General features: G+C 47.2%; 3 protein-coding genes across 3 annotated transcripts in view; 1 reads left to right on the plus strand and 2 right to left on the minus strand.

The window, feature by feature from the left end:
• Positions 1 to 2,792: 2,792 nt before the first annotated feature.
• NIFK (nucleolar protein interacting with the FHA domain of MKI67) lies at positions 2,793 to 7,679 on the minus strand (the record flags this gene model as incomplete). The annotated part of the gene is given in 6 exon segments (XM_039701892.1): positions 2,793 to 3,214; positions 3,217 to 3,358; positions 4,561 to 4,641; positions 5,330 to 5,541; positions 6,839 to 6,947; positions 7,488 to 7,679. Coding segments are annotated over 6 exon segments (783 nt in total), but the record flags the coding sequence as incomplete, so codon positions are not given.
• TSN (translin) lies at positions 7,648 to 14,326 on the plus strand. The gene is made up of 6 exons (XM_039711410.1): positions 7,648 to 7,763; positions 7,855 to 7,948; positions 10,680 to 10,776; positions 11,579 to 11,694; positions 12,332 to 12,411; positions 12,754 to 14,326. The coding sequence occupies exons 1-6, from the start codon at positions 7,698 to 7,700 to the stop codon at positions 12,988 to 12,990; spliced, it is 690 nt and encodes a 229-aa protein (XP_039567344.1). The 5' UTR covers positions 7,648 to 7,697; the 3' UTR covers positions 12,991 to 14,326.
• Positions 14,327 to 20,767: 6,441 nt separating this feature from the next.
• The window catches only part of LOC120503088 (rho guanine nucleotide exchange factor 17-like), a 44,951-nt gene continuing 41,468 nt past the window's right edge, over positions 20,768 to 24,250 (minus strand). Inside the window, exons 5-6 of the mRNA XM_039711284.1 lie at positions 23,284 to 23,429; positions 20,768 to 22,465 (exon numbers count right to left, since the gene is read on the minus strand). Of these exons, the coding sequence (XP_039567218.1) occupies positions 21,670 to 22,465; positions 23,284 to 23,429 (942 nt within the window). The 3' untranslated portion in view covers positions 20,768 to 21,669. The remainder of the gene's footprint in view (positions 22,466 to 23,283; positions 23,430 to 24,250) is intronic.

The raw sequence follows: 24,250 nt of genomic DNA on the forward strand, positions 1-24,250 counted from the left end.
TGTGATGGCAGCACATTCCTTATGCTCCATGCACCCTGGGCATCCCACAGCACATCCAACAGACAAAACAAGTAGGAAAACATAAAATTGCATCTTTAATTTTGAGCAGTCTAACCCTGCCACATTCACCAGTATCTTTGTCTTGAGAGGTGAGCATTGCCTTCCTCATTCCTTCCTTCCCTCTATCTTGCAGCCAAGTCTGCTTTTCTCCCCCACCCTCTCTACCCCCCATTCTTCTTTTACTTCCAGTCTTTCTTGTGCCAGGAAATGCTGAGCACTCTAAAACCCTGCTCCCTCCTCCAAACCAGAGAAATTGTAATAAATGAGTGTAAATTAGCAGGCTTGGCTAGCACTAAGTTTCTCAGGCTTGCAAACAGTAATACATACATGAGTGTTCAGCAAAACAGCTCCACAAAGTCACTCATAACTGAAAGGCAGAGAACTTGCAAGTCATGCCTTGAAACCACAGCCCCAACACTCCCAGCATCCCAGTAAAAACAATTTGGAGCCTGCCCTAAAATCAGTGGCCAGGAGGTTTGTGTTTGTCTAAGATGAGCAAACAAATTACTGGAGAAATGAGAAATAAAAATCAGTGTAGGGACTGGGGCATAACTCATGACACAGCACATCTGTCCACTTGCTACGGAAACTATGTTTGGCAAGTATCAGGTGTCTGAATTTCTGCTTACGTACATCTCCCTGGACAGCAGTGTATTAATAACACAGGCAGCCTAAAAACAGAAACTATCACCAAGAAAAGCTGCCTTCTGCTGAGAGCTCCTTGCTGTAGCCTGGGTATTGTTGTGCTTTCCTCAAACAACACAGAATTTTGCTTCCTTGCTGTTCAGAGTTGCCATCTAAGCTGATCTCAATTGAAGGAAGATGAACAAAACAAGAGGAAGGGAAAGGAAAATTACAGCAGGAAGCAACCCTTATTGTGAGCAGTTTTCTTGAACGTCTTCCCATCAGGGCTCACACTGCTATGTGACTCTGGAGAGCCAGCAGCAGCCAGGGGTTTAGCTTAAAGGCACAAACCTTTCCAAGAGACCTCCAGAAGGCAAAGTCCCTCATGCAGGGGACATGCAGGAGCTCACGCAGCCAGGCAGGACAGCCCTGGCACTGCAAGCAGCACAAAAAGCCACTGAGTCAAACGTGGAAGAAAGCAGCAAGTGGACACAGGGAGAGGCAGAACACTGGGCACAGAGAGGAGCATAGCAACAGAAGCAGAGTGGGAATGAAACCAACTGCATGTTCAAAAGGAGGCCAAGGCTTTGGAATGGGAAGCACAGGAACGGAGATGCTCAGGCTTTGGGGAATGTGGAACTGCACCAGAGAAGTTACTCTGGATAAACTAAGTTTTCCAAAGAGCAGCCTAGGAAGGAGCATTTGTGGCAGCACCACAGAAATGGGCATTTTTGGCTAAGATCAGTATCAGGTTTCTCATGTATTCTCAACCCGTGTTAGAGACGTGAGTCACACCAGTGCAGCCACTCACTCCTCGCTGCCTGGAGAGGCTTTCCTTGCGATGTTTCCCAGGAACCCTTGTGCTGCGGCATGGCCACACAGCTGAGCCGTGCTGCCCCCCGGTGTCAGGAGATTCAGCTGCCAGCAGGAGGAACGCAGCCACATTTCTACTTCATCCTAACTCAACAGCCATCTTTATGTGCCCAACACAAAGTCAGGAACATGGATTTCAAAAGAAAACTGTCTATTCTGGGCAGATGCATTTTGCTTCTTCTCTGCTGCTCTTTGCTGTATGATGTCAAGATAGAAGTCTTTCAGAGCTGCACATGAGATACAGACATGCAATTTCTGCCAGCCATTGTGGTGGCCAGGTATCTCAAACCTCAACTGAGCGTGTATTTCCCAGGAGTTTGGGGTGCAAGCACTGCCTGTTTCACACCAATCAACACACAGAGAAGGAATCCTGCAGATGGACACATCAACACTTCCATTAAAAGGCAAGGACTGTCCGTGAGTACTGGGCTGGTGAAGAGATTCCCCTGGCCTGCCCAAGGTGACAAGCATTTGATATGAAGATGCACTCATCCAAGTGTTTCCTCAAGAAAGGAGAATGATCTAATCTGAGTCACTCAGACAATGTCATTATGATCCCATGATTATTCCAGTGATCAAGCCAGATAGATCAGAATCAACAAGGCAAATGGTTTAGATTAATTTTTCTCTGCCAGGACTTCAACTGAAGTAGACAAGGAATTAGTGCCAGCCACCTACCTAGTTGGTTAATACCACCTGGGCTTTCCTCTAAAATCTTCTGCCAAGCCTGACCAGCCAACAGCATTAGAGTGTTTAAGACAACAAAAGATGAAGGTTAGTATGTTCATAGAACCCAATCTGAGATTTCTACAGATCTCAGACTTGCATTAAAATCCAAATTCTAACTGCACAAACTGCCTGTTCAAGCAGGACTCGGTATCTGCCATCTGCAATGACAAGCTAGTTGGAACAAGAATGGATCTTAATGCATTACAAAAAGCTACACTCAATTCTCTGAACTCGTACTACTGCTGACAAAAACCTGCCTTTGCACTCCTGGTTATTACAATATTTCAATGTGCTTATCAGCCCCTGGAGCAGAAGACACCCTTGGTTTCATGCAAGCTGTGAAACACACACAGTGACAAAGGACACAGAACTGCCAGTAGAACTCAGACTGCTCTGATTATTGGTGCATCTTCTCAAGAGCCTCAACCAGTGCAAATATGTGAGAACTTTCACAAAACACAAACATTCAGTTAAACCACTGAAGAAGAACCACTACCAAGAGCAAAGCAAGTTGAAAAATGGTAATTTTTTTTAATAAGCTGTCATTAATTATAAATTTAAGATACAGTTGCTTGCATTAGCAAACTCTGAATGGACGCCTCACATTTTTTTCCAAACAGTGAGCACTAGAAATTAATTTTAAAATTAACTGAAGATTCTGGACTACTGTAGCTGTGTCACAGCACAGGCACTTGCGAGCACAAAGTCAAGAATATCTTCATATGTCCCTTGATAGCTAAACCAGAGGGACAGGATCTGTGAACAGAGTCCTTGCCTAAGAAAGCCTGAAACAGCCTAGGCAGGATGAACCAAGCCAGGGGAGCAGACCCAATAGAAGCTCCACCTCAACAAGTTTTAAGTTGAAAAAATTATGGCTATAGTCACAAAAATTTTAAGTCTTTTTCTGTTTCTTCCGGCTTGGCCTTTGCCTTGGCTGCTTCTTTGGTCTCTGCACAGCGTTCTTAGGGCTGGCAGAGGGGAGCCTGAGAGTCACTTCATCCTCTGTGTCATCATCCATCCGAGCAGCTCTCCGGCGCTCAAGCACTGCTGGAGTACAGACTGGAGTAGGATCCTGAAGAGATCAGAAAACAGGATTCACTGCAAAGCCATCTGCCAGAAAAAGCTGTCACTGCCCCTGTGGTACCACAAGACACCTCATTCCAGCTCTCCTTCAGAAAATTGTTTACATTTTATAACTAGCTACTTTTGTAGACATTATTTCTTTGGACAGAAGTGTCACCTTCAAAGAAGCGTATGTGAAAGGCAAATGGAAATTAATTCACATTTTTTAACGTGTTGTTACGCACATTTGCTTTCTAAACTTTGTATTTTCTGACTCAAAGCATCATGAAAGTCAAGTGGAATATAATCAGGACAACGGGGCAGGGGGTGAGGGATATATTTGAGACTGGCATACAGAAATGCCACATTCAATTTTACCACAGAGCTGGAACATCCCAGCTTCGTTACCTCAGTAAGGCCTCAGAACTCAGTTGACAGAATGCATTAGTTATCCTGTCTTCCTCACAACCAGCCATGCCCCACTTACCACAAGTAAACCCAGTAATAATAAAAATCCCCAAACAAACACTCACCCCCCCAACTCACAACAATGATGAAACAGAACAGAAATGTTAATGCCTTACAGACTTTTCAGACTGCCAATATCTCAAATCTCAGTCCTGATGACCTGAACTTCCCTTTCATCCTGCTGCTATTTTTACCTGGCATTAAACACCAAATACTGTGCCAGGACAGCACAGGGTAGGAGGGACAGGACAGTATGGGAATGGGGACAGACAGCACTGGAGTGTATCAGCAATTCAACTCCCTTTTTATCAAAACAGGCTGGCATTGAAACACTGTCCAACAGGACTCCATCAAGGAGATCATGTTGTCCCAGGGTAAAGCAGAGGTGAGGGGATGTACCCTGCCTGGCCCAGCACCCTGCACTACCACAGCCTCAAGGGAGTGCTGAACAGCAGAGGCTGACACACTGAGGGACAGGCACTGCTGGTCACAGCGTGCTGAGCAGAAGCCTTTGCTGCTGAATACTCTCACAGCAGAAGGAACCACGAGGATTCTATCACCCTCCCCCGTTCCAGAGTGCAAATGCATCTCAAAGGAGCTACTTCTGGCACAAACATCTCTCAAGGAAACATTATTAAGGTGTTTGTGTGTTGAAATCAGTATTAAGGTGCCAGCTGAAGACTTCAAACGCCCGCCCCAATGTGAATGGTGGCACTGGTCACCACCAGGACTGGTCTGTCTTACCTGGCTGCTCAAAGAAACGTTCAGTTTTGGCTTCTTAGATGTTTTAACTCTTTTTCTCTTTTTACAAAGCGCCTGTGCAGCCTAGGAAGCAAGAGAGATCAGGTGGATCACTACACACTGTGTGAAGATGCAGTCACAGTTCACAGATACAGTTTCATAGTCACAGTTCATAGATTTGCTTTATAAGTACAAAGTCTTTGCTACAGCAAACAGGTTTAAAGAAATAAACTGACTGACACAGAGGTGATCTGGTTTGAACAAAAACACTGAAAGCAATGCAAGAAAACGTGCTACTGTGCATTTTTAAAACATTCCATGTTAAACAGCATTAACTGCTCACAACTCAGGTACTTGACCCAAGCACTCTGCAGAGAAGGAATATGCAAGAGCTGTGGAGGGAAGTTCTGGTCTTGGGACCTGTCTTCAAACCCCCACTCTGCCAAAGCCCTTCTGCTCTTTGGTGAGCTGCCCTCCAGTACTAAACCACAGAGTATCCAACTGCTTGTACCAACAGAAGAAAAGGAACATCTGCCCTTTGCTGTTACTTGTTATTTCTCTACAAGTAAACACACAGGCACATGGAGTGCAGCCCAGCAAGAGCACCATGCTGAATTCCTGCTGCTTCCAAATAGCTCCTAACACAAGTGAGCCTCCCTGGGGCTCCAGCTCTTTTGCCAGTTCCACACAAAACACACGATTTCCACACATCCAGCACAACTCTACAAACACATCTTGCTTAACACACTCACTGAAGCCATGCCCAACTTACAAATCCTGGGAAGTCATACTCCAGCCCCTTGTCAGCCAGCTTCTTCCGCAGCAGCCTCTCCTTCCGCAGCAGGCGCTGGGTCATCCTGGCCTTCTCCAGCAGGGAGCGGACCCGGTTGTAGCGGCGCACGGCCGGCTGCGACGGCTTCCGGAAGATCTTGTCACAGTCCTTGAACAGCTCCTCGTGCACCCTCTCGGGAGGCACGAACTGACCTGCAGCCACACGGGACACGGCTACAGCACGGCTCCCCTCTGCCACGGGCACACACAGCACACACGGGGCAGCCACGGCCGCAGCACCGCGGGGGCGGCGCGGCCACAGAGGGACACGGCACCCGGGGCAGAGGGAGAAACGGGGGGTGGGGATGGATGGGGGATGGAGGGATGGAGGGATGGGGGATGGATGGATGGATGGATGGATGGGTGGGTGGATGGATGGATGGGTGGGTGGATGGGTGGGTGGATGGATGGGTGGATGGATGATGGATGGGTGGGTGGATGGGTGGGGGGATGGGTGGGTGGATGGGTGGATGGGTGGATGGGTGGGTGGGTGGATGGGTGGACGGAACACTTTAAAAGCTTCATGCAGAAAGATCAGACAGAATTGTTTTACAACAACGCCGCTGTTACTATGATATTTTATGAAAAATCCTTTGCTAGGATTTTTCCCTCCTGGGAAGCTGAGGAGTCTCAAGAAAGACATGTAAACAATAACTGTCTGCTGCTGTGGAATGCAACAGGTGCATCTCCCATTGGTCCATGTGGATTGTTTTCACTTGGGGACCAACCACAGCCACCTGTGTCGAGGCTGTGAGCAGTCACAGGATTTGGTTATTCATCCTGTTCTTGTCCTTTGTAGCCTTCTGATCATTCTTTTCTCTCTGTTCTTTTAATATAGTTTTAATATAATATATATCATAATAAACCAACCTTCTGAAAAATAGAGTCAAACCTCTTGTCTCCACACATATTACCAACACACCTCAACTCCTAATCCTTTACAAAGAAAGTGTTACTGTTACCATGACTGAGGAACTCAGTGATTTCATCAGTCTTTTACTCAAAACCTCCTTTTTTCCAATCTTACAGATGATAACTGCAGCAGTTACAAATGCCAAGCAGTGTCCATGTGAAAGGAACTGTCTCCACAGCACACCCAACTCTGTCCTGAGATGTCATCTTACACTGTCACTGAGAGCAACACCAGCCCAGGGAAAAACCAGCAGCAGTGACCAAGAGCCTGCTGGGCACGTTCTTTACACATGATGAACAGCTCAGCCTGTCATCTCACACTGTCACTGAGAGCAACATCAGCCCAGGGAAAAACCAGCACCAAGAGCCTGCTGGGCATGTTCTTTACACATGATGAACAGCTCAGCCCCACAGAAAATACTTCTGGGACAAAACTTCATTAAAAAACCCCTAAGATTCTATGCACAGTTGAAAAAGGTAACTGAAATAGCAAGTTTCCTTTGCACGCTACAGGACTCACACTGCAGCTCGTACTTACACTTCAGCAGTCTCTCAGAAAACAGGTAGTTGTTCATTGTGTCTGCAACAATCTTGGCCACATCATCAGACTCAAACTCCATAAATGCATAGCCTTTGCTGCCTCCAGTCTGCGAGTGACAGGGGAGAAACATCAAACAGTGCTCTGCTACCTGAAGGGCTCTACTGAAGTTATTTTATTCTTCCAAAGTCAAAGGCCATCTCAGATAACCACAAGTAATTTCACAAAGGTCACTAAAATTGTGAAAAACACAATTTAGTCCTAAAAGACAGATTTAGTCCTAAATTGGTATGACATTATTTGTAAAATACACATTTGCACACAAAACAAACTGCTCACAGGTATCTACTAGCTAAAAAAAACCAAAGCTGCCCTGCATTGCTGCTGTTCCATTGTTCCATGCGACAGCAAACCCAGAAGTGAGAAAAAATTAGATTTATCAAACACAACAAGTAAGTTAAAACAGAAGGGTGGCACTTCAGCTGTAGCTCGAACCGGTGCGCTCCGGCACTTCCCACTGGAGGGAATTTACTCACGGAAAAAGGAGCCCAAGGCCGTGCCCAGCGCCGGCCCTGCCGCTCCCCCCGGGGCTCCGAGGGCCGGGGCAGCCCCGGGGCCCGGCCCCGCTCGGGCCCGCAGCGCCGCTCACCTTCTTGCTCCGGGAGAGCCGCAGCCGCGTCACCGTCCCGAACTGCCCGAAGTACTCGCGGAGCTGCGGCTCGCAGAGGCCGCGCGGGAGGTGCCCCACGAACACCACGCCGGGCGTCAGCTCCTCCTGCGGGCACAGACACCGCGCCGTCAGCCGGGCCGAGGGCGGCGCGCCGGCGGCGCGGAAGGCCCCGGGCGGGCGGGAGGCACCATGTCGGTGAGCGAGATGTTCGCGGCGCTGCAGGGAGCGCTCGGCCAGGACCAGGACATCCGAGAGGTGCGGGCGGGACGGGACGGGACGGGACGGGCACGGCGGGGGGCGGGCACGGCCGGGCGGTGGCTCGGCTGACGGCGCGCTGTGCCCGCAGGAGATCCGGAAGGTGGTGCAGGCGCTGGAGCAGACGGCGCGGGAGATCCTGACGCTGCTGCAGGGCGTGCACCAGGGGCCCGGCTTCCAGCACAGTGAGTTCCGCGCTCCCTTCGCCCGGGCTGGCCCGGGAGGAGGAGGGCGCAGCCGGGAGGTTTCAAGCCAGGCAAGGACTAAAGCTGGCGTTCAGCGTTGTGGACACCCTTCTGTCCCTCCCTAGCGTGGTGCTTTTCTGTCTCCATGCAGAGCAGTTTGCTCTTTCCCAGGTGTTCACGTCCCGGGCCGCTGAGCTGGCTCCTGGCTGTCCCTGTAGGTGGCTTGCACACAGGATGTGTTACCATCACTTGTTGGGCTTTTGATCAGTGTTCCCATCTCGTCTCTTCACCCCACACCCCAAAAAGCTGTGGTCCTGAGCACTGAGGGGGTATTGAGGATGGGCTGGGATGGGGGGAACACACTTCAGTCTGGGTTGTACAAAACAGATTCTCTCTGTGTGTATAAAATCTGCTTAACACAGCAAAACGTGGAAAGAATTTGCAAGGGCTGGAGCAGCAGGACCTGCCCTTGATGTCTGCTTGGGTGACAGCAGGAACTGTTCTGCAGCTCTGGAGGTCTGGGTTGGCATCAGCCTGGCTCCAGGCTCCTCAGGTGTGCACAGGATGTTTCTGGGCCAGCCTGTTTCCTCAGGCCACGAGAGCAGCTCTGCAGGCCCGGGTGTCACTTCTGCCCTTTCTGCCCCCTCCTGTCCCAGCTTACTGGGGAAGCTACTGGAATTAACTGAAATGTGTCCCTTAAGAGCTGGGGGTTTTCCAGTCAGTGAATATCTTGGGAGAAGCAGCAGCCATTCTGACTTTGCTGGGAACTCTCGAGAGGAATTTGTGCAAGCCACCCTGTGGAGGGAAGCAGAGCCAGCCTGCCCAGGTGCTGCTTTGCTCCCTTGCAGGGCTGGTGGTTGTTTTCAGCCTGATGAGGGGCTGGGGCTGGAGGCCTGGGCTTGCTCTGCTCTCAGAGAGGGTCTGTGTTCAGCAGTAGCAGCACCACAGGTTTGGGCTGTGCAGCCAGTGCAAGTTCCATCTGCTGGGAAACCCAGCAGTGCTGGGAGCCAGAGCTGCTGGGTGGTTATTTGCACAAGCTCCGTTCTCTAATCTGGGAAAATCCATGGGGAACAACTTCAGAGTCCTTGACAAGCATCTAACTGTAGAGGCCCATGTTCAACTCAGTGTATTTTCACTTGGCTTTTAATTCCTGGAGAGACCCAGTCATAGAACTTGAGGAGTCTGAGAAGAGAATTGGAACAGTTAAAGGGGAAAAAAAGAACAAAACCAACTAAAAAAATGAAAAAAAAACCCAAACAAAACTACAGACTAAAAACCAATCAGACAAAAAACTCAAAGCCTCATAATTATTACAAAAATAATGAGTTCATGCCTAATAGGCCAAGAGTTAACTTGTGATAGCAGACCTGTGAATTTGTCATCAAACTCAGCTCTGTTGATAAAACCATGGACACTTGGGAGTTTGGTGGAGGACAGCTTCCCCTGCCAGCCAGTGGCTTTTAAAATGCCATCTTGGAGAGGCTTCTGGGCTGCCTGTGCCAGATGGAGCTGGAGAGCTGCTCAGGAGGCCGGGCAGGGCAGCGTGTGCTGCATCCTGCTGCTGCCTGCTGCCAGGCAGGGTGACAGGCAGGGTGCCAGCCCGAGAGCCAACTCTGTCCTTGCTCTGCAGCTGCAGAACACAGAGCTGGCACCTGGGGTGGTTTGAATGTGGGGATTGTCTCTGGCAGAATCCAGCACGAAGTGTCCCTTACTCTGTTCCCCCAGGCACACAATGCTCACGTGGCTGAGGCAGCCCTGCAGCTCTCAGTGAGCTTCACTCAGCTCTTTCCTCCTGGCTGCCACATGGGGCACTCCCACATTCTGCTTCCTGAAGCTTTCATTTTTTGCATGTCATTCTCCCTCTCTTTTATTTTTTTTAACAGAAATTACGTGCTATTAACAGAAGTTTTATAATCACACTTGAGTGACTCCTAGTAGGTGTTGTTTGCTAAAAACCATCACACTTCCAGATGTAGCTTTTGTGACTAGCCCTGGCTTCTGCAGGTGAAGGTGCAGGAGGGCCTGTCAGGCTGCTCTTTGTCCTTCCCGGGGCTGTGCCCAGGCTGTGCGAGGGCTGCAGGGAGGCTGTGCCTGGGGCCCTGGGCTCGGCGCTGGGGCTGTAACTCTGTCGGCGAACGGGAGGTGGCAGTGGCTGCTGCAGGAACGAGAGAGCCTTTCTCTGCAGAGCTGTAACACAGCACACTGGGCAGGCTGGAGCCCAGGCTCTGCAAATACACCGTAAAAAGCAGGAAATGCAGCTTCCTGAAGGGGTGTTGCACTTCATGTAACCAAATTCTGCCGGATTAGAAAAAAATAGGATAAGATTTTAATATAGAGAAAGAAAAGTTGTTTTTCCTTTGACTGTGAGAGTTGTCTGGCAGCAGTGCTTGGTGTGTGCTTCCTTTGGGGCCAGCTGCTGCATGCAGTGCTGTTCCATTGCTTGGGATCTGGCTGTTGCTTGGACATCTTGGCTCAAGTTCAAAACAAAGGCGCAGAGCAGATCAGAGAGCCTGGAATTCCAGAGTCTTTCTGCTTTACCTCTATGGCTCATGGTGTCACCAGAAATAATTCTCAGACTGATTCCAAGTGTCAGTAGCCTATCTTGAACAAGAAGGAAGTGTAAATAGCATGGTCTACCCTGGGAAACTCTGTTTACAAACCTTTGCTGCCTGTCAAATATCCATTTCCTGAGTGTATTCATTCCCCAAGTGCTGTGCTGTTTCTTTTTCAGTTCCAAAGAAGTGTCAGAAGGCTCGTGAGCACTTTGGTACAGTGAGGACACAGATGGAGTCTCTGAAGACAAAGTTTCCTGCTGATCAGTATTACAGGTGTGCAGGATCACACACAGCCAGACACAGATATATATGGGAATTGCTTGGGCATTTGGCATCATTGTTTGGAATAATGATGTAAAGGTTGATAGGTTGAATGCTTCTTTCTCTTTGAAAAGTAAATTGTGGTAGACAAGTGTGAGGTTTTTATCAGTATAGATAAAATATGCTTTTGCTCAAGCACTGTAACTTTTCACCAAAAATAGTCAGTATTGATTATTTTTCTAGACATTTTCTTTTAAAAGAGAAAGGGAAGCTTAAGAAGTTGGTGTTCTGCTGGAGCTGCCCTTGTATCTGGGAGCAGGGCATTTGCTGCTCCATTAATTTCAGTTAAGTTGTTTGGTTTGGGGCATTCCTGGAAGCAGAGCTCTAAATCTGTCAGGAGATGGCTGTTTGGTTCTGCAGACACTAAATGAAGTTGTCACCTTTGTGTTCTGTTGCTGCCAGAAGAGGACAGTGCCTGGCAAGAACATTTCAAAGAACAAGAATCTTGTCAGCTCAGATCTGCTGAGGGAAAGCTCTGGCTGTCTGTGGGCAGCACAGCCTGGAAAAGTGTGGGAGCTGAGGAGGTGTGTGAGAGGGGTGAGCAAATGTCAGTGTCTGGTGTGGTAACCTGGGTGTGAGTTCTGGAGTACCAAGGAGATGTCTTGTAGCTGGTGTCATTCTGATAAACCAAAAATACTGCAAAGTGCCTGTGTTAAGGCAGAAAACACAACACACACTGAATGTGTGCTTGTTGCCTAATGCTCCAGTATTAAACATTAATTATTTATACCTTGACCTGGTGTTTCTTCTGCAGGTTTCATGAGCACTGGAGGTTTGTGCTGCAGAGGCTGGTGTTCCTGGCAGCATTTGTAGTCTACCTGGAGTCAGAAACATTAGTGACCCGAGAAGCTGTTGCAGAAATACTGGGGAGTAAGTTAATGTTGTAACTGAAGGGAAAATGCTTGTGACCTTAGACATTGTAGCTTTCAGAGGTACAGGGAAATGGCAGAACTTAATTTCTTCCTGAGAAATCAGTTCCAGAGTTTATCTGGTATTTGATTTCATTATATCAACAAGAAATTCTCAGAGGACGGAAATTGGCAAACCTAATGTTAACAAAAGTACTTTTTCATTAATTTCTTCATCAATGAAGGTCATTCATTCAAAGTAAGTAAATGCACCAAAAGCATAACACAAAGATGAGAGCTTGTTTCTCTAACTTCTTGCTTTTGGTATTTAAAAAGTGTGTGAAACAGATTAAATTCTTTGCCGTAAAAGAATTGTATCTTCACAGAGCAAAAGATTTGAAAAAAGTAAGGAAAATACATCCTGTATATAGATGTAAATCCAGTTACTCTGTTGGATGTACAGTTGAGAATGTACAAGATGCTGAATCAAGAACAGAGAGGCTGTAATTACATCATATACAGGAAAAGGCTTGCTTTTATTATGTAATAGTATTTCATAAATTTGATATTTCAAATTAGCACCAGTAAACAAATGCAATTTAAGGTGGCTGGGTTTGCTCATGCTCAGCTCCACCTCATCACTGCTGTTTTTGTCTCAGTTGAAGCTGATCGAGAACGGGGCTTTCACCTGGACATTGAAGATTATCTTTCTGGTGTATTAACTCTGGCCAGTGAACTGGTAAGAAAGAAATGCATGCATGTATTTCGTTTGAAACTGACCTTGAAAACAGAAGTAATGTGATTTTTAGCTTTCCTGAGTTGTTCTGGCAGTTATGATACACAACACCTTGATCTGAACTTGTAGCAAGAAGCTTCTCTGCATGTTCCTCAGTGTTACTTTTAAGATTTAAACTAGTCATTTAATTGAAAATCCAGAACTGTGCTCAACAAAAAGGTAGAGCTAAGTACAAATAATCTGACTGCCAGGAACACAGGTGCTTCATTGGTCCAGTAACTGATGGGGGCTGTGATGTGATGTGATGTGATGTGGGTGCTGCCTTCCCTGGTGTCTCTCTTGCAGGCCAGGCTGGCAGTGAACAGTGTCACAGCTGGGGACTACTCTCGCCCTCTCCGCATCTCAACCTTTATCAACGAGCTGGATTCCGGCTTCCGCCTCCTCAACCTGAAGAATGACTCCCTGAGGAAACGCTACGATGGCCTGAAGTACGATGTCAAGAAAATTGAGGAAGTGGTTTATGACCTGTCCATCAGAGGACTCAATAAGGAGGCAACAGTTGGTGCAGGCGGGGAGAAGTGAGGGTGCTCGTTGGAACAGCATCACTGATTACCTCAGATGGCTGCCAATTTAGGAAGTACCTAGAGAAGCCTTCCTACAGTAGTTTAGAAGAACTGCAGCTCAAAGCTGCTCTCTATTTTCTTACAAAAGGTGTAGTACAGGTGTTAGATGTTTTGTAAAATCATGTCTAGATTAGGACAGGAGACTGTTTCCAGTGGAATTCCTCTGTCAAACATACGGTGCTGTTCTCTGCACAGCAGCAATAGAAGTCAGTAACTCCCATGAGCTGAGATTCCCATTAGTTCTGTAGTGTTGCTTCCCTGCTGTCTGGGAAGTTCTGTGGCTGTCTGCTCACACACCCTCAGAAGTGTGTGCACAGCACTCAGCTCAGTGCAGACACATGGGATCTTCTAAGAACCACAGTGTGTAAATACAGACCTTTTTTTAAGACGCTTTTTTTTTTCCTTTTTGTTTCTTAAATTTTCACCTATGTAAGTTGAACAAATTTGCATAACTGTTTATGAACCAGATCTCTTTTTTAATGGTTTCTCATAATGTACACCCTGTAATTGAGAAATTAGTGAAAATATTTCTGAGAATTCCTCTATTGGAACTGGTGTCTTTCACCCTGACATATCTCTTCTCTCTCTCTCTCTCTCTCTCGTGTTTGGTTTTTTTTCCCCACCATGATTTCAGTTACCAGAGAGAGCAAGGTTTTCTTAGATACCTTCTTTCTCTGTCTGGTATTTGTTTTACTGGCATGAGTAAAATGCAGAGTTTAAAATGATGATTTGCCTTGAGAACTCAGTGTAACCAATTTTTATGTTTTTTTAACTTCCAAGTTTTCTGAATAGAGAAGTGTAAACTGACAAACTGCAGGTGGTGTCTGAGTTGTAACAACCTGTACACACCACAGCTGTACCTGTATCCTGGGATTAAAAACAAAAAACCACCCCAAAACTATAGTTTGTGTAGTAAAATGTTTGTATCTCCAGAAACGGGGAAGTTCCTGCTTTCAGGTAAGTATGTAAGATGCTTGCAAACACCAACAGCCTCTTTCATGTGTGTAAGTGGACAGACTCATGCCTCCCCATGTGTTTGTTCTTTTGTCCTAAATGACTGAGTTTTACCATTCTCCTACTTCTGGTGGTACAGGGGGTTAAGGAGAACAGCTGACTTAGGAGGAGGAATACTTCAGAGGATGAATGGGAACAGTCAAGTTTATGCAGAGTTTGTTTGCGTTTTGGTTCCTTAGTGAAGATTTACCACTGAGTTAGGGAGTTGTTGTTTTTTGGAAGAAAATGGTTTCTTGGTTATTTTGGCCAATAAAAGCTGTTCTTTGATTATGGCCACTTGGTACCTCTGCCTGTTGTCTGATCATCTGCTGTTATTTGCTTCCCTTGCTGGGAACCTCTCCTGAATACCAGCATTTCAGTTCATCCTTCAGCTGTCCTTGGACAATAACGGAGTTCCTCCCCTTGGCTGTAGTTGTTCAGTGGCACACTTCTAAACACTGCCAAGTGCAAAGTCAAGCTGCAAACAGATTTCATAGGCTTTAATTTTTTTTTTAAACTTTGAGCAATTTCACCAATAAAAACAGGAGAGCGATGGAGTTTATCCTTACCAACCCAAGAGGTGGCAAGACTATTCTAAGTGCATCTCCTAATCTTTCATGTTTGTCCTCATCCTTTGTATCTTCTGTCACTTAGCACGGGGAGATGGCAATATCCCCCTTTCACAGCTGAAGAAAATGAGGGTGTAACTTCCTGAGCCCTGCAGCAATGTAACAGCTTTCAAAGTATTTCTTTGTTCTTGCCCTGTGCCAGTGTTTGCTCATTTCTTAACACTGTGGCAGTGGGAGGAAGGAAGGAGCTTGAGCCAGTTTTGCTGCCCAAACCAGAGATGGGGGCTGAACCAACACCCTAAGGCTGTGCAGACACAGCTGTGCACATCAAGGTCACACAGGAATTCGTGGGAGCAGGGGAACAGAGAAGGGTTACCCGAGCATCAGTTTGGTGTGTCTTAGGTTAGAGGGCTCCTGGCACGTGAGGCCACGTGTCAGGGCAGCTGCTGGTTAAGGCTTTGCACTGACTTGCATCCCAGGTGCTCCAGCATTTGGTCGTGCAGCAGGTCTGCTTCCTGACACAGGATCCTGTAGGACCTTGTGACCTTGACAAGGAATCTGCACATTTCTCTGTAATGGTAAAACGTACCATTTTATCTAAATGGCAAGTTGTGTTCCTGTCCCACAGCTGGGAGTAGAGGGAAGAAGGGAAAACCCAGAAGGACTTGAGTGGGGAGGGGGGAGCAGGGAATGGCAGTGGACTGCAGAAGCTTGCTGGCTCATGGTGAATCAGATGCACTTGAACTCTGAACAAGTGACTCCTGTTGGTACTGAATGGATGCGCAGTGTGTGCTGGCAGCTGGGAGGGGAGTGAGCACAGAGCACTGGAGAGTCTGACTCAACACCAGCAGGCTGTTCCCTGAGCCACTTCAGCCTCAAGTGTGTTCCTAGGAGTGCTCTCTTGGATGTCTTTGTATTCACTAACTTGTTTGGACTTTTCACATCTTGATGTAATTTCTGTGGGTTTTCTTTATTTCAGTAAAAAGGGTACTTAAATAGTTGATTAATAGCTCTTTATTTATAGCCCTGCCTGTTGAAGCCCAGCAGATCAATGAAAGTGCTGACCTGAAATAGTTTGGGAAGCAGGGGTGAGCAGGATGCACAATAGACCTTGGGGCTGGCTCTTGAACTGGGCTCTGCCTGCTGGAATTGATTAACTGCAGCCAGCCCAGCCACCTCCTCAAACTGGCACTTGTCAGAGGACACTGATCACCTCCAGGCTGCCCTTTCCTGGTGCCAGCAAACATCTTTGTGCAGTGAGCTGGATCAAGGAACTGATTTAACTGAAACAATCTTTATTTTTCAGCAGTGTTTGCTCCTGACGTGGTGCATCACACAGTCCCCTTCATGCTGTGCCAGTGTGTTGGAAGGAGGCTGCTTCCTCTCCCTGCAGTGCCAGCTTTCAGTATTCTCTGAGCTGTAACACGGTGTGGTTACAGCTCAGAGAAAAAAATGGTTTGATTTTTCTTGCAGTAATTTAACTGCTTCCCATTTTGAGAGGATTGCCAAGGATCTTCTCTCTGAACAAATAATTTGCCTTCATTTCACTGTAAACTGAATGACCTACAGAGCCTCACTCAGGTTTTTCAGCCAGCAAGATCATTACACGCCAAGGCACTTAAGGGGAGCAGAAAGTGAACGTGGATGATGCTGGGGGTCTGTGGATCCTGACCTGTCACCCATCTGCAGTCCATCTTCTCTTGTTCAAGTACTGTCACAGGATGCAGCTCTAATACAGAGAGCTGCACTGGATGCAGGGTGCAGCTCTACTAAAGAGTGTAGGGGCTGTTCAGAGTCTCCTCCCTGCTGAATTCAGAGAGTGCTGTGAAACAAGTGTTTGGATTTCAAAAGGAAGACTCCTGTTTTATACCTCCTGTCTGTGTGTTGTGGGTCAGGCATGAGTTAGGTAAGATGGGCATCTCCTTGCAGGCTTCATTGCCTGTTTATTGTCACTTCAAACTGGCACTCCTGGGTCCCATTGGTTTGTCAGCCCTGGGGGCTTTCCCTGCCCAAGGGGAACATGGCTGTGTGAAAACCAGCCCTTTCTTGAAAGGAAGAATACACTCCTTGTCTGAGTGCTTGTTCACCTGCACATTCACACTCTGGGTGTACAAACGTGTAACCTAGGGAAAATGTAAGAGCCTCAGCTTTGCAAGGTGCTCTGCTCCCCTGGAAGTCTTCCCAGGGATGTGACTGGCACTGCAAGGGAAGTTCCTGTCCTAGGAGGGAAGGCTTCAAGCCACCTGGGCCTCCAGTGCAAACAAATCCTTTGCCTGATTCCATGCAGAGAACCTTCCCTGAGAGGCCTGTTTGCAGGCTGGGTCTTCTCAATTGCAGCTGAGATAATTTCTCAGGGATGCAAAACCTGCACTGGTGGAGATCACACTGGAGCAGGATTTGAGCTGGAAATTATGATGTTAATCCTTGCTAATGCATCTGGAGCCTAATGCCATCTTTTCAACTCTTTCCAGCTGTGTAACTGCTCCCAGTCAGGCCTGGGCAGAGACCAGTGCTGGAGGATGCTCTGCCTGTGTTTCAAAAGTGTTGTTCCATCTCTGCTGAAGAACAGGAACTCAGTTCCCATCACTCAACCTTTCCATCATGTTGTAGAAAGGTTTTCCTTAGGGGATCACCTTCACCTTCCCAGGGGAGGTCTATTCTTTTCTAATGAGTGCCCTCAGGGCTTGCCTGGAGCTTTTTGACTGTATAGTGTTACTGTCAAAACTTCCTTTTTCTTCGTTGCTTGTACCTATGTCTGATCAGATTGCTCCTCTGCAGCAGCATGTGAGAAATAAGGCAGTTCCCTCATCTGCCTGATCAGTAAGACATTTTGCTCCTCCATACTCCACTGTAGTGACAGGTCACTCAATGACAGAGAGAGCTTTGAATATTTATCTGATCTCTGGGAGGACAGTTTCCTCTGTTGCTTTCAGTTCCAGGCTTTTCCAGTTTCAAGTCAGAGAATGTCAGCCTAGTTAAATCTTACCCAGTTCCCCAGCACACACATGAGAGAAGACATCACAAAATGAGTTACAGCTGCCTCATCCATGAGCCCTGAAGGGATCTTTGACACAGTGCTAGAAGATTTAGTTTTTTTCCTTTTGAACATGTCAGGGAAAAGCAGGACAGTGCAAGATTCACCAGAATCTCCTGCTGGGGGGAAAAATATTTCTGGGAATTCTGCTGCATTATAAATTCACATGCAGCAAAGTCAGGAGATCTGAGATGATCTCAAGAGTTTTTTTCAGGATTTGGTGTATGCTGAGGTCAATCTTAGTCTCCAATGACAACTGCTTGCTGCCAGACCAAAGCTGGTTTTCTCTCTCAGATGTGTTCTTGATCAAATGTGAGATCCACACTGAGCACCTCTTCCCCATCTGCACTTCTTTCAATGACAACCAGGAAAGCACAAGGACACCATGAAGGAGAGGATCTCTATTCACTAAAGCAGAAGTGTCTGCCCTCTGAGGTATTTGCTCTTCATCTCCACATGTTTTCTTCAGGCTTTCCCACCCAGCCTCGTGACTCATAAAGGAGCTATTCCTTCTTTCCTTGGGACTTGAGGTCATAGAGGGCTCTTAGTCCAGTGTTTTGTTGTCTTCTGTGTCTGCCTTTAGAACTCAAAACTACATGGACTCTAAAAATAAAGACTGTCTTTTGTTGTTTTCCTGGTAAATGACCAGTAAGTCTTATACAAAATCCTTTTTAAAGGTCATTTATGAGTTCTGGTAAATCAAGGGAGTAACCAACTTTTTCTTTTTTCCCCTGACAAGGAGTACTTCCAGAAAGGTCTGCTTGTACTACTTGGGTAAGTTCAGTGGGCAGGAGTCTTGAAAAGTAATCTTAGTATTGTCAGTCATGACAATGAAAGGCATAAAAATATTACAGAGACCTAGGAGGACGGCAAGCTTGGAACAAATAATTGCTTTCTTGGCTTGCAGACAACCCTGTTCCAAGTACCCAGGGTTATAATAGCATTTTGTCAGTTTGTTAATCAGAAATGGAAAAATACAGCGCAACTAATCTCCAAGTCTGCCAAGTAAGATGTGTACATGTGATACTGAAAGACCTGGAACTTCCAGGAGAGGGATCATCTCATTCAGAAGGGTGCCTGAGGATTATGGAAATCTACTGCCTTGTCAGTGTACTGACACTCCTGCCCTTCCTCTGCTGCCTCACCCCACACCACAGGCGCTGGCAGGGCCACAGGGATTGTTCCCTGCTCATGTCCCCTTTCAACACCTGTAATTTACAGGCAGGTGAGCAGCTGCACACACCAGGTACATAAAAGTAGTGTGTGTTGGAAGCACAATCACTGTCCAGTCTGACAGGTTCAGCAATCCCACTGTCGCTTCCCATAGCTCTCCCAGATCAAAGGGCTTGTACTTACTGTTCCTTAGAACAGAAAGTACAACAGGTTCTTTAGAACAGGGCTACAGCACCAAGCACACGTCCTGCTCATAACTCAATACCCGGTGATTATTCATGGACCTTCTTCTGGGGCGAGTTTGCTTCAGAGGAAATAGGCCATGATTACAGGAGCCTGGCAGGCAGGTGCTTCCTGTGATACCTAGAAAAATCCTGAATCTGACAAATTGAACAATCAGCCAAACATAAGATTGATACTAAATATCAGACCTTTCACGTACTTATTGTTCTCTAACCTTCTTGAACAGCCAGGCTGGCTGAAGGTATCTTGATTTAAAGATATGACTGTACAAATGGTCCACTAGTGGTTTCAAGCATGAATTGAGGTGAAGAAAATCACTGTCATGGAAAGTAATTGAAAACTTTCCAGCAAGCAGAGCTTTGTGGCTGTGAAAACCACTCACTGTTTGGATAAATTGGGCTGTTACTGTACTTATGCCTTCTCTTGTCAGTGGTGCCCCAGAGAAATGAAGAGAAGGTGGCTGTGCCATTGTGGTCTTGGAGAGAAGACAAAGGTGCTACAAGCTGTTGTTTTTTGCATGTGAGGTGAATGGGGCTTGAAGGCTCATAAATGAGATCTGTCACAACAGCATAAGAGAAATCCTCCTCCAGCAGCTGCTCTGCTCAAGCATCTGTCTCTGCGAAAAACAAATGGCAAACCAAAAGCGATGCCTCATGCTCTTCACTGGCTGCTCAGTGCATGTTTTGGGGGAACAGTTTATTGTCTAGTGATTAGAAAAAGCTGGAGGGAATTCCAGCTCACCTGAGGGAGCCAGGCTGCTGCCCTGACAATCACTTTGACAGCTCTTGCTTGCTACAGAGCTCAGCTGTGTGCAGCCACGCTCATGTCTTGGGTACCCTCCAGATGATGCAAATCTTCCCATTTCCTCAAGGACAAGATGAAGCACTAAAATGCTGGTTGGTGCAGAATGAGAGAAAATACAGCCAGTAGGCACAAATCACTGGTGTCTGCCGCAGTGCCTGGAACAGTGCAACAAGCCCTGGCAGCGGAGGCCAGAGGACAAAGCACAGGGCACAGTGTGCTGAGGCTTGCTCAGATGCTGGGTCAGTGGTGACTTTACAAGACTAGGGATACCTTTGTGAAGATGTCTTCTGTCTGCCTTCAGTGGTGACCTTTGATACTGGTTGATCTCTGGAGAAATACATAAATGTGCTTGTGTGAATCCTCCTCTGAAATAAATGCCTGTAACAAAAATATTTTGTTGGTAGTGAATAACACTGATTGGCTTTGTCTTTACCCTGTGGGCCTAAAAGAATATTTACAGGCTGTCCTCCCAGATCCATGGACCAAAACTTAGGCTCCTTTAGTTTAGCCTCTCGGCTGAAATCTGGCCTTTGCTGAGTAAGTCACAGCGTGACATTTTGCAAAGCAGCGGTCAGTGTTAATGTCAGGCTGAAAAGGTTAAACCCTGTTTGCTTTTTTACCATTGTTCAGCTTCGAGTCATTTCCCTGCTGAGCAAATGAGAGAGGCTGGACCCTATGGGGCAGTTATTTGTGGCCTCAGTTTTGGCTCCAGAGCAAAAGGGTTTGTGCCAATCTGTTGTTGTCTAGTGAGAATTTGCGTAGCAAGTTTGTACCACTCACCCAGTCTCATTTGGAGTAGCCCTGAATTCTGTTCAGGGGATCCACTGTGCAGATGTAGGCACATTGCTCATCTGAATGCCACCCATATGAAGTGAAACACATTCTCCATAATACAAATATTAAAAAATAGCCACCTAAAGTAATTGAAACATAATTATTAAAACATTTTATGTTACTCTACAGTACAATGTAAATTGTTCCTTTCAATTAAATTTTGAAATACACTAGATTACATAATTTAAATAATTGCAAACTCTTAAATTCACTATCAGTGGTAGCAGAGCTGTATTTACATATACTTCTGAGATATTTCAGATGCAGCATTATGTTCCAGTCCATAAGTCAGTTAAACAACAGACTCTCACTGGGAGTGTGCTGCTCTTCCACAGGTTCTACACATATGTGGGGTTTATGCATATGCTCTTTTTTTTTTTTACTCTTTCTTGTTTTTTGGGTTTTTTTTGGCTGTGTGCATGCAGCTGAATCTGAGCAAATTGATACCTACTTGATTTGGATTAAAGATGAAAGGCCTTTCTTTTAAAACAAGTATTTTGACTGAATATACAGAGGTGAATAATGAAACACAGTCCTTAGGAGTAGTGGTGGAAAACAATTTTTCCAGCTTTCATCCTCTGTTGCATAATACTGCACCTAATTTTGCTGAATACCCGGACTTTACCTAATGCTGATGAAATACAGTCAATAGTGGAAACCTCTCTCATTGTCAAGACTGGCTTTCAACACGATCCATGCAATGGCAAGCATCATACATCATTCTCCTGCAGTGCAACATTAACAAGTTAAATTATTATCCTTCAGTGATCTCGAGTGGAGCCCATCTCTGTACGTACATGAGCCACAAACTATTGTGAGTCCAGAGGTTGGAGTTCAGCACCAGGCTGTGGCATTTGCTTCCAGTGCTAGTAAGAGTCTTTGGGGTCCAGGCTCCTCCCTGTGCTGTCCCTGGAGCAAGTTCAGGCACCGGGGCTCTCGGTGGTCTTTGCCTGCGGCACTGGTGAAGCCAAGCCTGCTGGTGCAGGACTCAGGGCCTGGTGTGAGGAGTGCTGATCATGATGTTGGGCAGCGCGTTCCGCCGCTTCTTCCAGGAGCCCAGCTCCCTGGAGTAGCGCCTGATCTGCCTGAACCAGTGGTGAGTCCGTGCCCGGTCGCTGTCCCGGAACACAAACGCCTCCCGCCTGATCTCAATGAGTTCGAAGGTGTCGTCGCAGTCGGGATCAGTGGAGACGATGCAATTACTCAGCCTCAAGGGCTCCCTGAGCAAATGGAACTTCCCGTTGTTTTTGTCCCTGATGAGTACCAGCACTGCGTCCTTCACAGGCCCTGGCTCAGCTGATTCCAGGCTGGACTCGGACACACGCTTCATGTTCACCAGCAGGAGGACCTGCATGTTCTGGAACTTCAGGGTCTTGCTGCCTTTCTTCACCCACTGGCCATCGGGGGGCTGGGCCAGCTGCAGAGACCCCTCCATCACAAACCGCGTTTCCTCCCGCAGCCAACCAACAGTTTTGAGGGCGGTTTCTCTCATCTCGATGTTGATGACTTCCCTCTTCTTCTTGCTGTCCTGGCGAAAGGATCGGAGGGTCCACGTGTTCCCCTCCTGCTTGGTTTTCATGTTGATGTGCTCCAGGTGGGACTCGATGCGGCTCTTGGCCTCGCGCAGGCTGCCGTGGTCTGGGTGGTACTCGGTGGTGGCCTTGATGATTCTGCTGAGCAGCAGGGGGTACTTGGTGACCCTTTGCAAAGGGGCCATCAGGAAGGACCGCAGGTTCATCCGCCGCAGGGCTGTGTTGTCGTTCTGGGAGACATTGAGGAATATTCTGCAGGGATTTAAGAAGACAGGATGAAATGGTGGTTGTTCTGCCAGCAGATGCTGCAATCCTAAATGCAAAGGAACAGCATGGTGCTGACAGCTGCTGGGCACTGCAGCCCCCCCATTTTTAGCAACCTTGTGAATTCTGTCTTATTAAAGACTAACAACCATTTCTGCAGCTGTGCTCAGCTGCAGAATCTTGATGAGGTGCCTGGGACACTTGCACATAACATACTAACAGTCTTCTATTAAATTATAAAATAGCAAGGGTGTGATCTTACTCTGGTACATACTGACGTAAACACGAGGCGGATACATCAGTTTGTATCAGACTGCATTAACTTGTAATGCCTTTCATCATTAGATTACAAAGCATATTAAACAAGAATTTGGCTGAGCAGTGGAAAGAGAAATTACTTGCCTGACATTGCCCAATAGATCAAGGCTAGGAATGGGAACCAAATTCCAGTCATGTGTGCCACAAAGTGGGTTTCTGCAGTGGAGGTCTAACCTGGGCTCCAGCACAGGCACTGAGAGCTGATCTCAGCTGAGTATTATTTGGTGACAGTTCAGTGCAGTGGTCACTGGGCAGATACTGCTAGCAAAAAACACAGAGTACAGCTGGGACCAACTGGTTGATACCAGTGCAGATACCAAGGATTGAACATTTTTGAGAATAAATGACTGTCCTCACCCCAAGAGGGAGCAGCAATAACTGAAGAACACTAGCATCAGACTTTGATCTAGATGGGCTGGCAAAGGCTTCACCCTCAGCCTGCTGCCTGTCTGTCCCCAAAGCCAGGATAGGCTCATCCCCTTTCTCACCTGAGCAACTCCTTCTCCTTCTCCAGAGCATTGAGCATATTCACAGAGGAGGACTGCTGAAGACAGTATGTCTGAAAGGCTGGCAGCATGTTCACAAATTCCAGGAATATTTCTCCGATGCACACGGTCATCAGGTCATCGTCCCCCTGCAAGCAGCAAAGGGCCCTGCTCAGTTAGCTCAGGAGAGCACAGCCACGGGGCCTGCCTTCAGTCCTATCAGCATGAACTGCTGTGGGATCAGCTGAGCACAGACCAAAGGTGGAGCTGGGCTCCCCCTTCCCAGTCAAAAGGCAGTTCCTGCAGGTCTGGGGGGAGTCAGTGCCTAGGGAGGGGAAGGAAAGCTGGTCTAACTGCTCGCTCTTCCACATGCCAAGAGCTGTCTGCTCTCCTCCTGTGGTCTCAGCCAGCTCATCAGAACAAGGGCCTGAAGGCCAAAGTGAGCTTCTTAGTTAAGAGGGTGTATTGTGCCCATGCTGGTGGGGCAGGCAAGCTCCTTATGCAAGGCAGGGTGCATCAGTAGAAGTGGCCATACACAGCTGTAGAGCAGGAGCAGACTGCACTGCCTGGCCTCACAGACAATCTAGAGCCAAGCTGCAGTAAACTGCAAGCCAAGGCAAACACAGCAAAGCCAGCATGAAGCCAGCCAGTGCAGGGCTGCAAGAGCACAGCCTGGGAGACAGAGCATGCTGAGCTCTGTGCCCCCACAGTCACATTCTTACCAGCATCCAGGCCAACTGGCCTAAACCTAACTTTGATAATGGGACCATTAAGACCTGTTAATGGGATAAATGAGCAAGATTGCTAATGTCAGTGGCATCACCATAGCACAGTGAGTCCAAAACTTGCAACCTAACACAGAGCTCCTGAAAGGAATCTGCAGGAATAGCTGAGAGAGTAAGGGACTAGATAGCTGATAGCTGACCATAACCCAGGAGTCCTGCCTCCTCTGCTCCAACCATGCTGCCCA

The sequence above is a fragment of the Passer montanus genome, unplaced genomic scaffold (genome assembly GCF_014805655.1).
Source record: "Passer montanus isolate IOZ18808 unplaced genomic scaffold, ASM1480565v1 scaffold1, whole genome shotgun sequence".
In the NCBI taxonomy this organism is placed as follows: Eukaryota; Metazoa; Chordata; class Aves; order Passeriformes; family Passeridae; genus Passer; species Passer montanus.

Excerpts from the sequence above, each read along its gene's own strand:
- TSN (XM_039711410.1), top strand. The coding sequence starts at position 7,698 with ATGTCGGTGAGCGAGATGTTCGCGGCGCTGCAGGGAGCGCTCGGCCAG. Across the intron at positions 7,949-10,679 it reads GGGGCCCGGCTTCCAGCACA|TTCCAAAGAAGTGTCAGAAG; the intron begins GTGAGTTCCGCG and ends TTTCTTTTTCAG. Across the intron at positions 11,695-12,331 it reads TGTTGCAGAAATACTGGGGA|TTGAAGCTGATCGAGAACGG; the intron begins GTAAGTTAATGT and ends TTTTTGTCTCAG.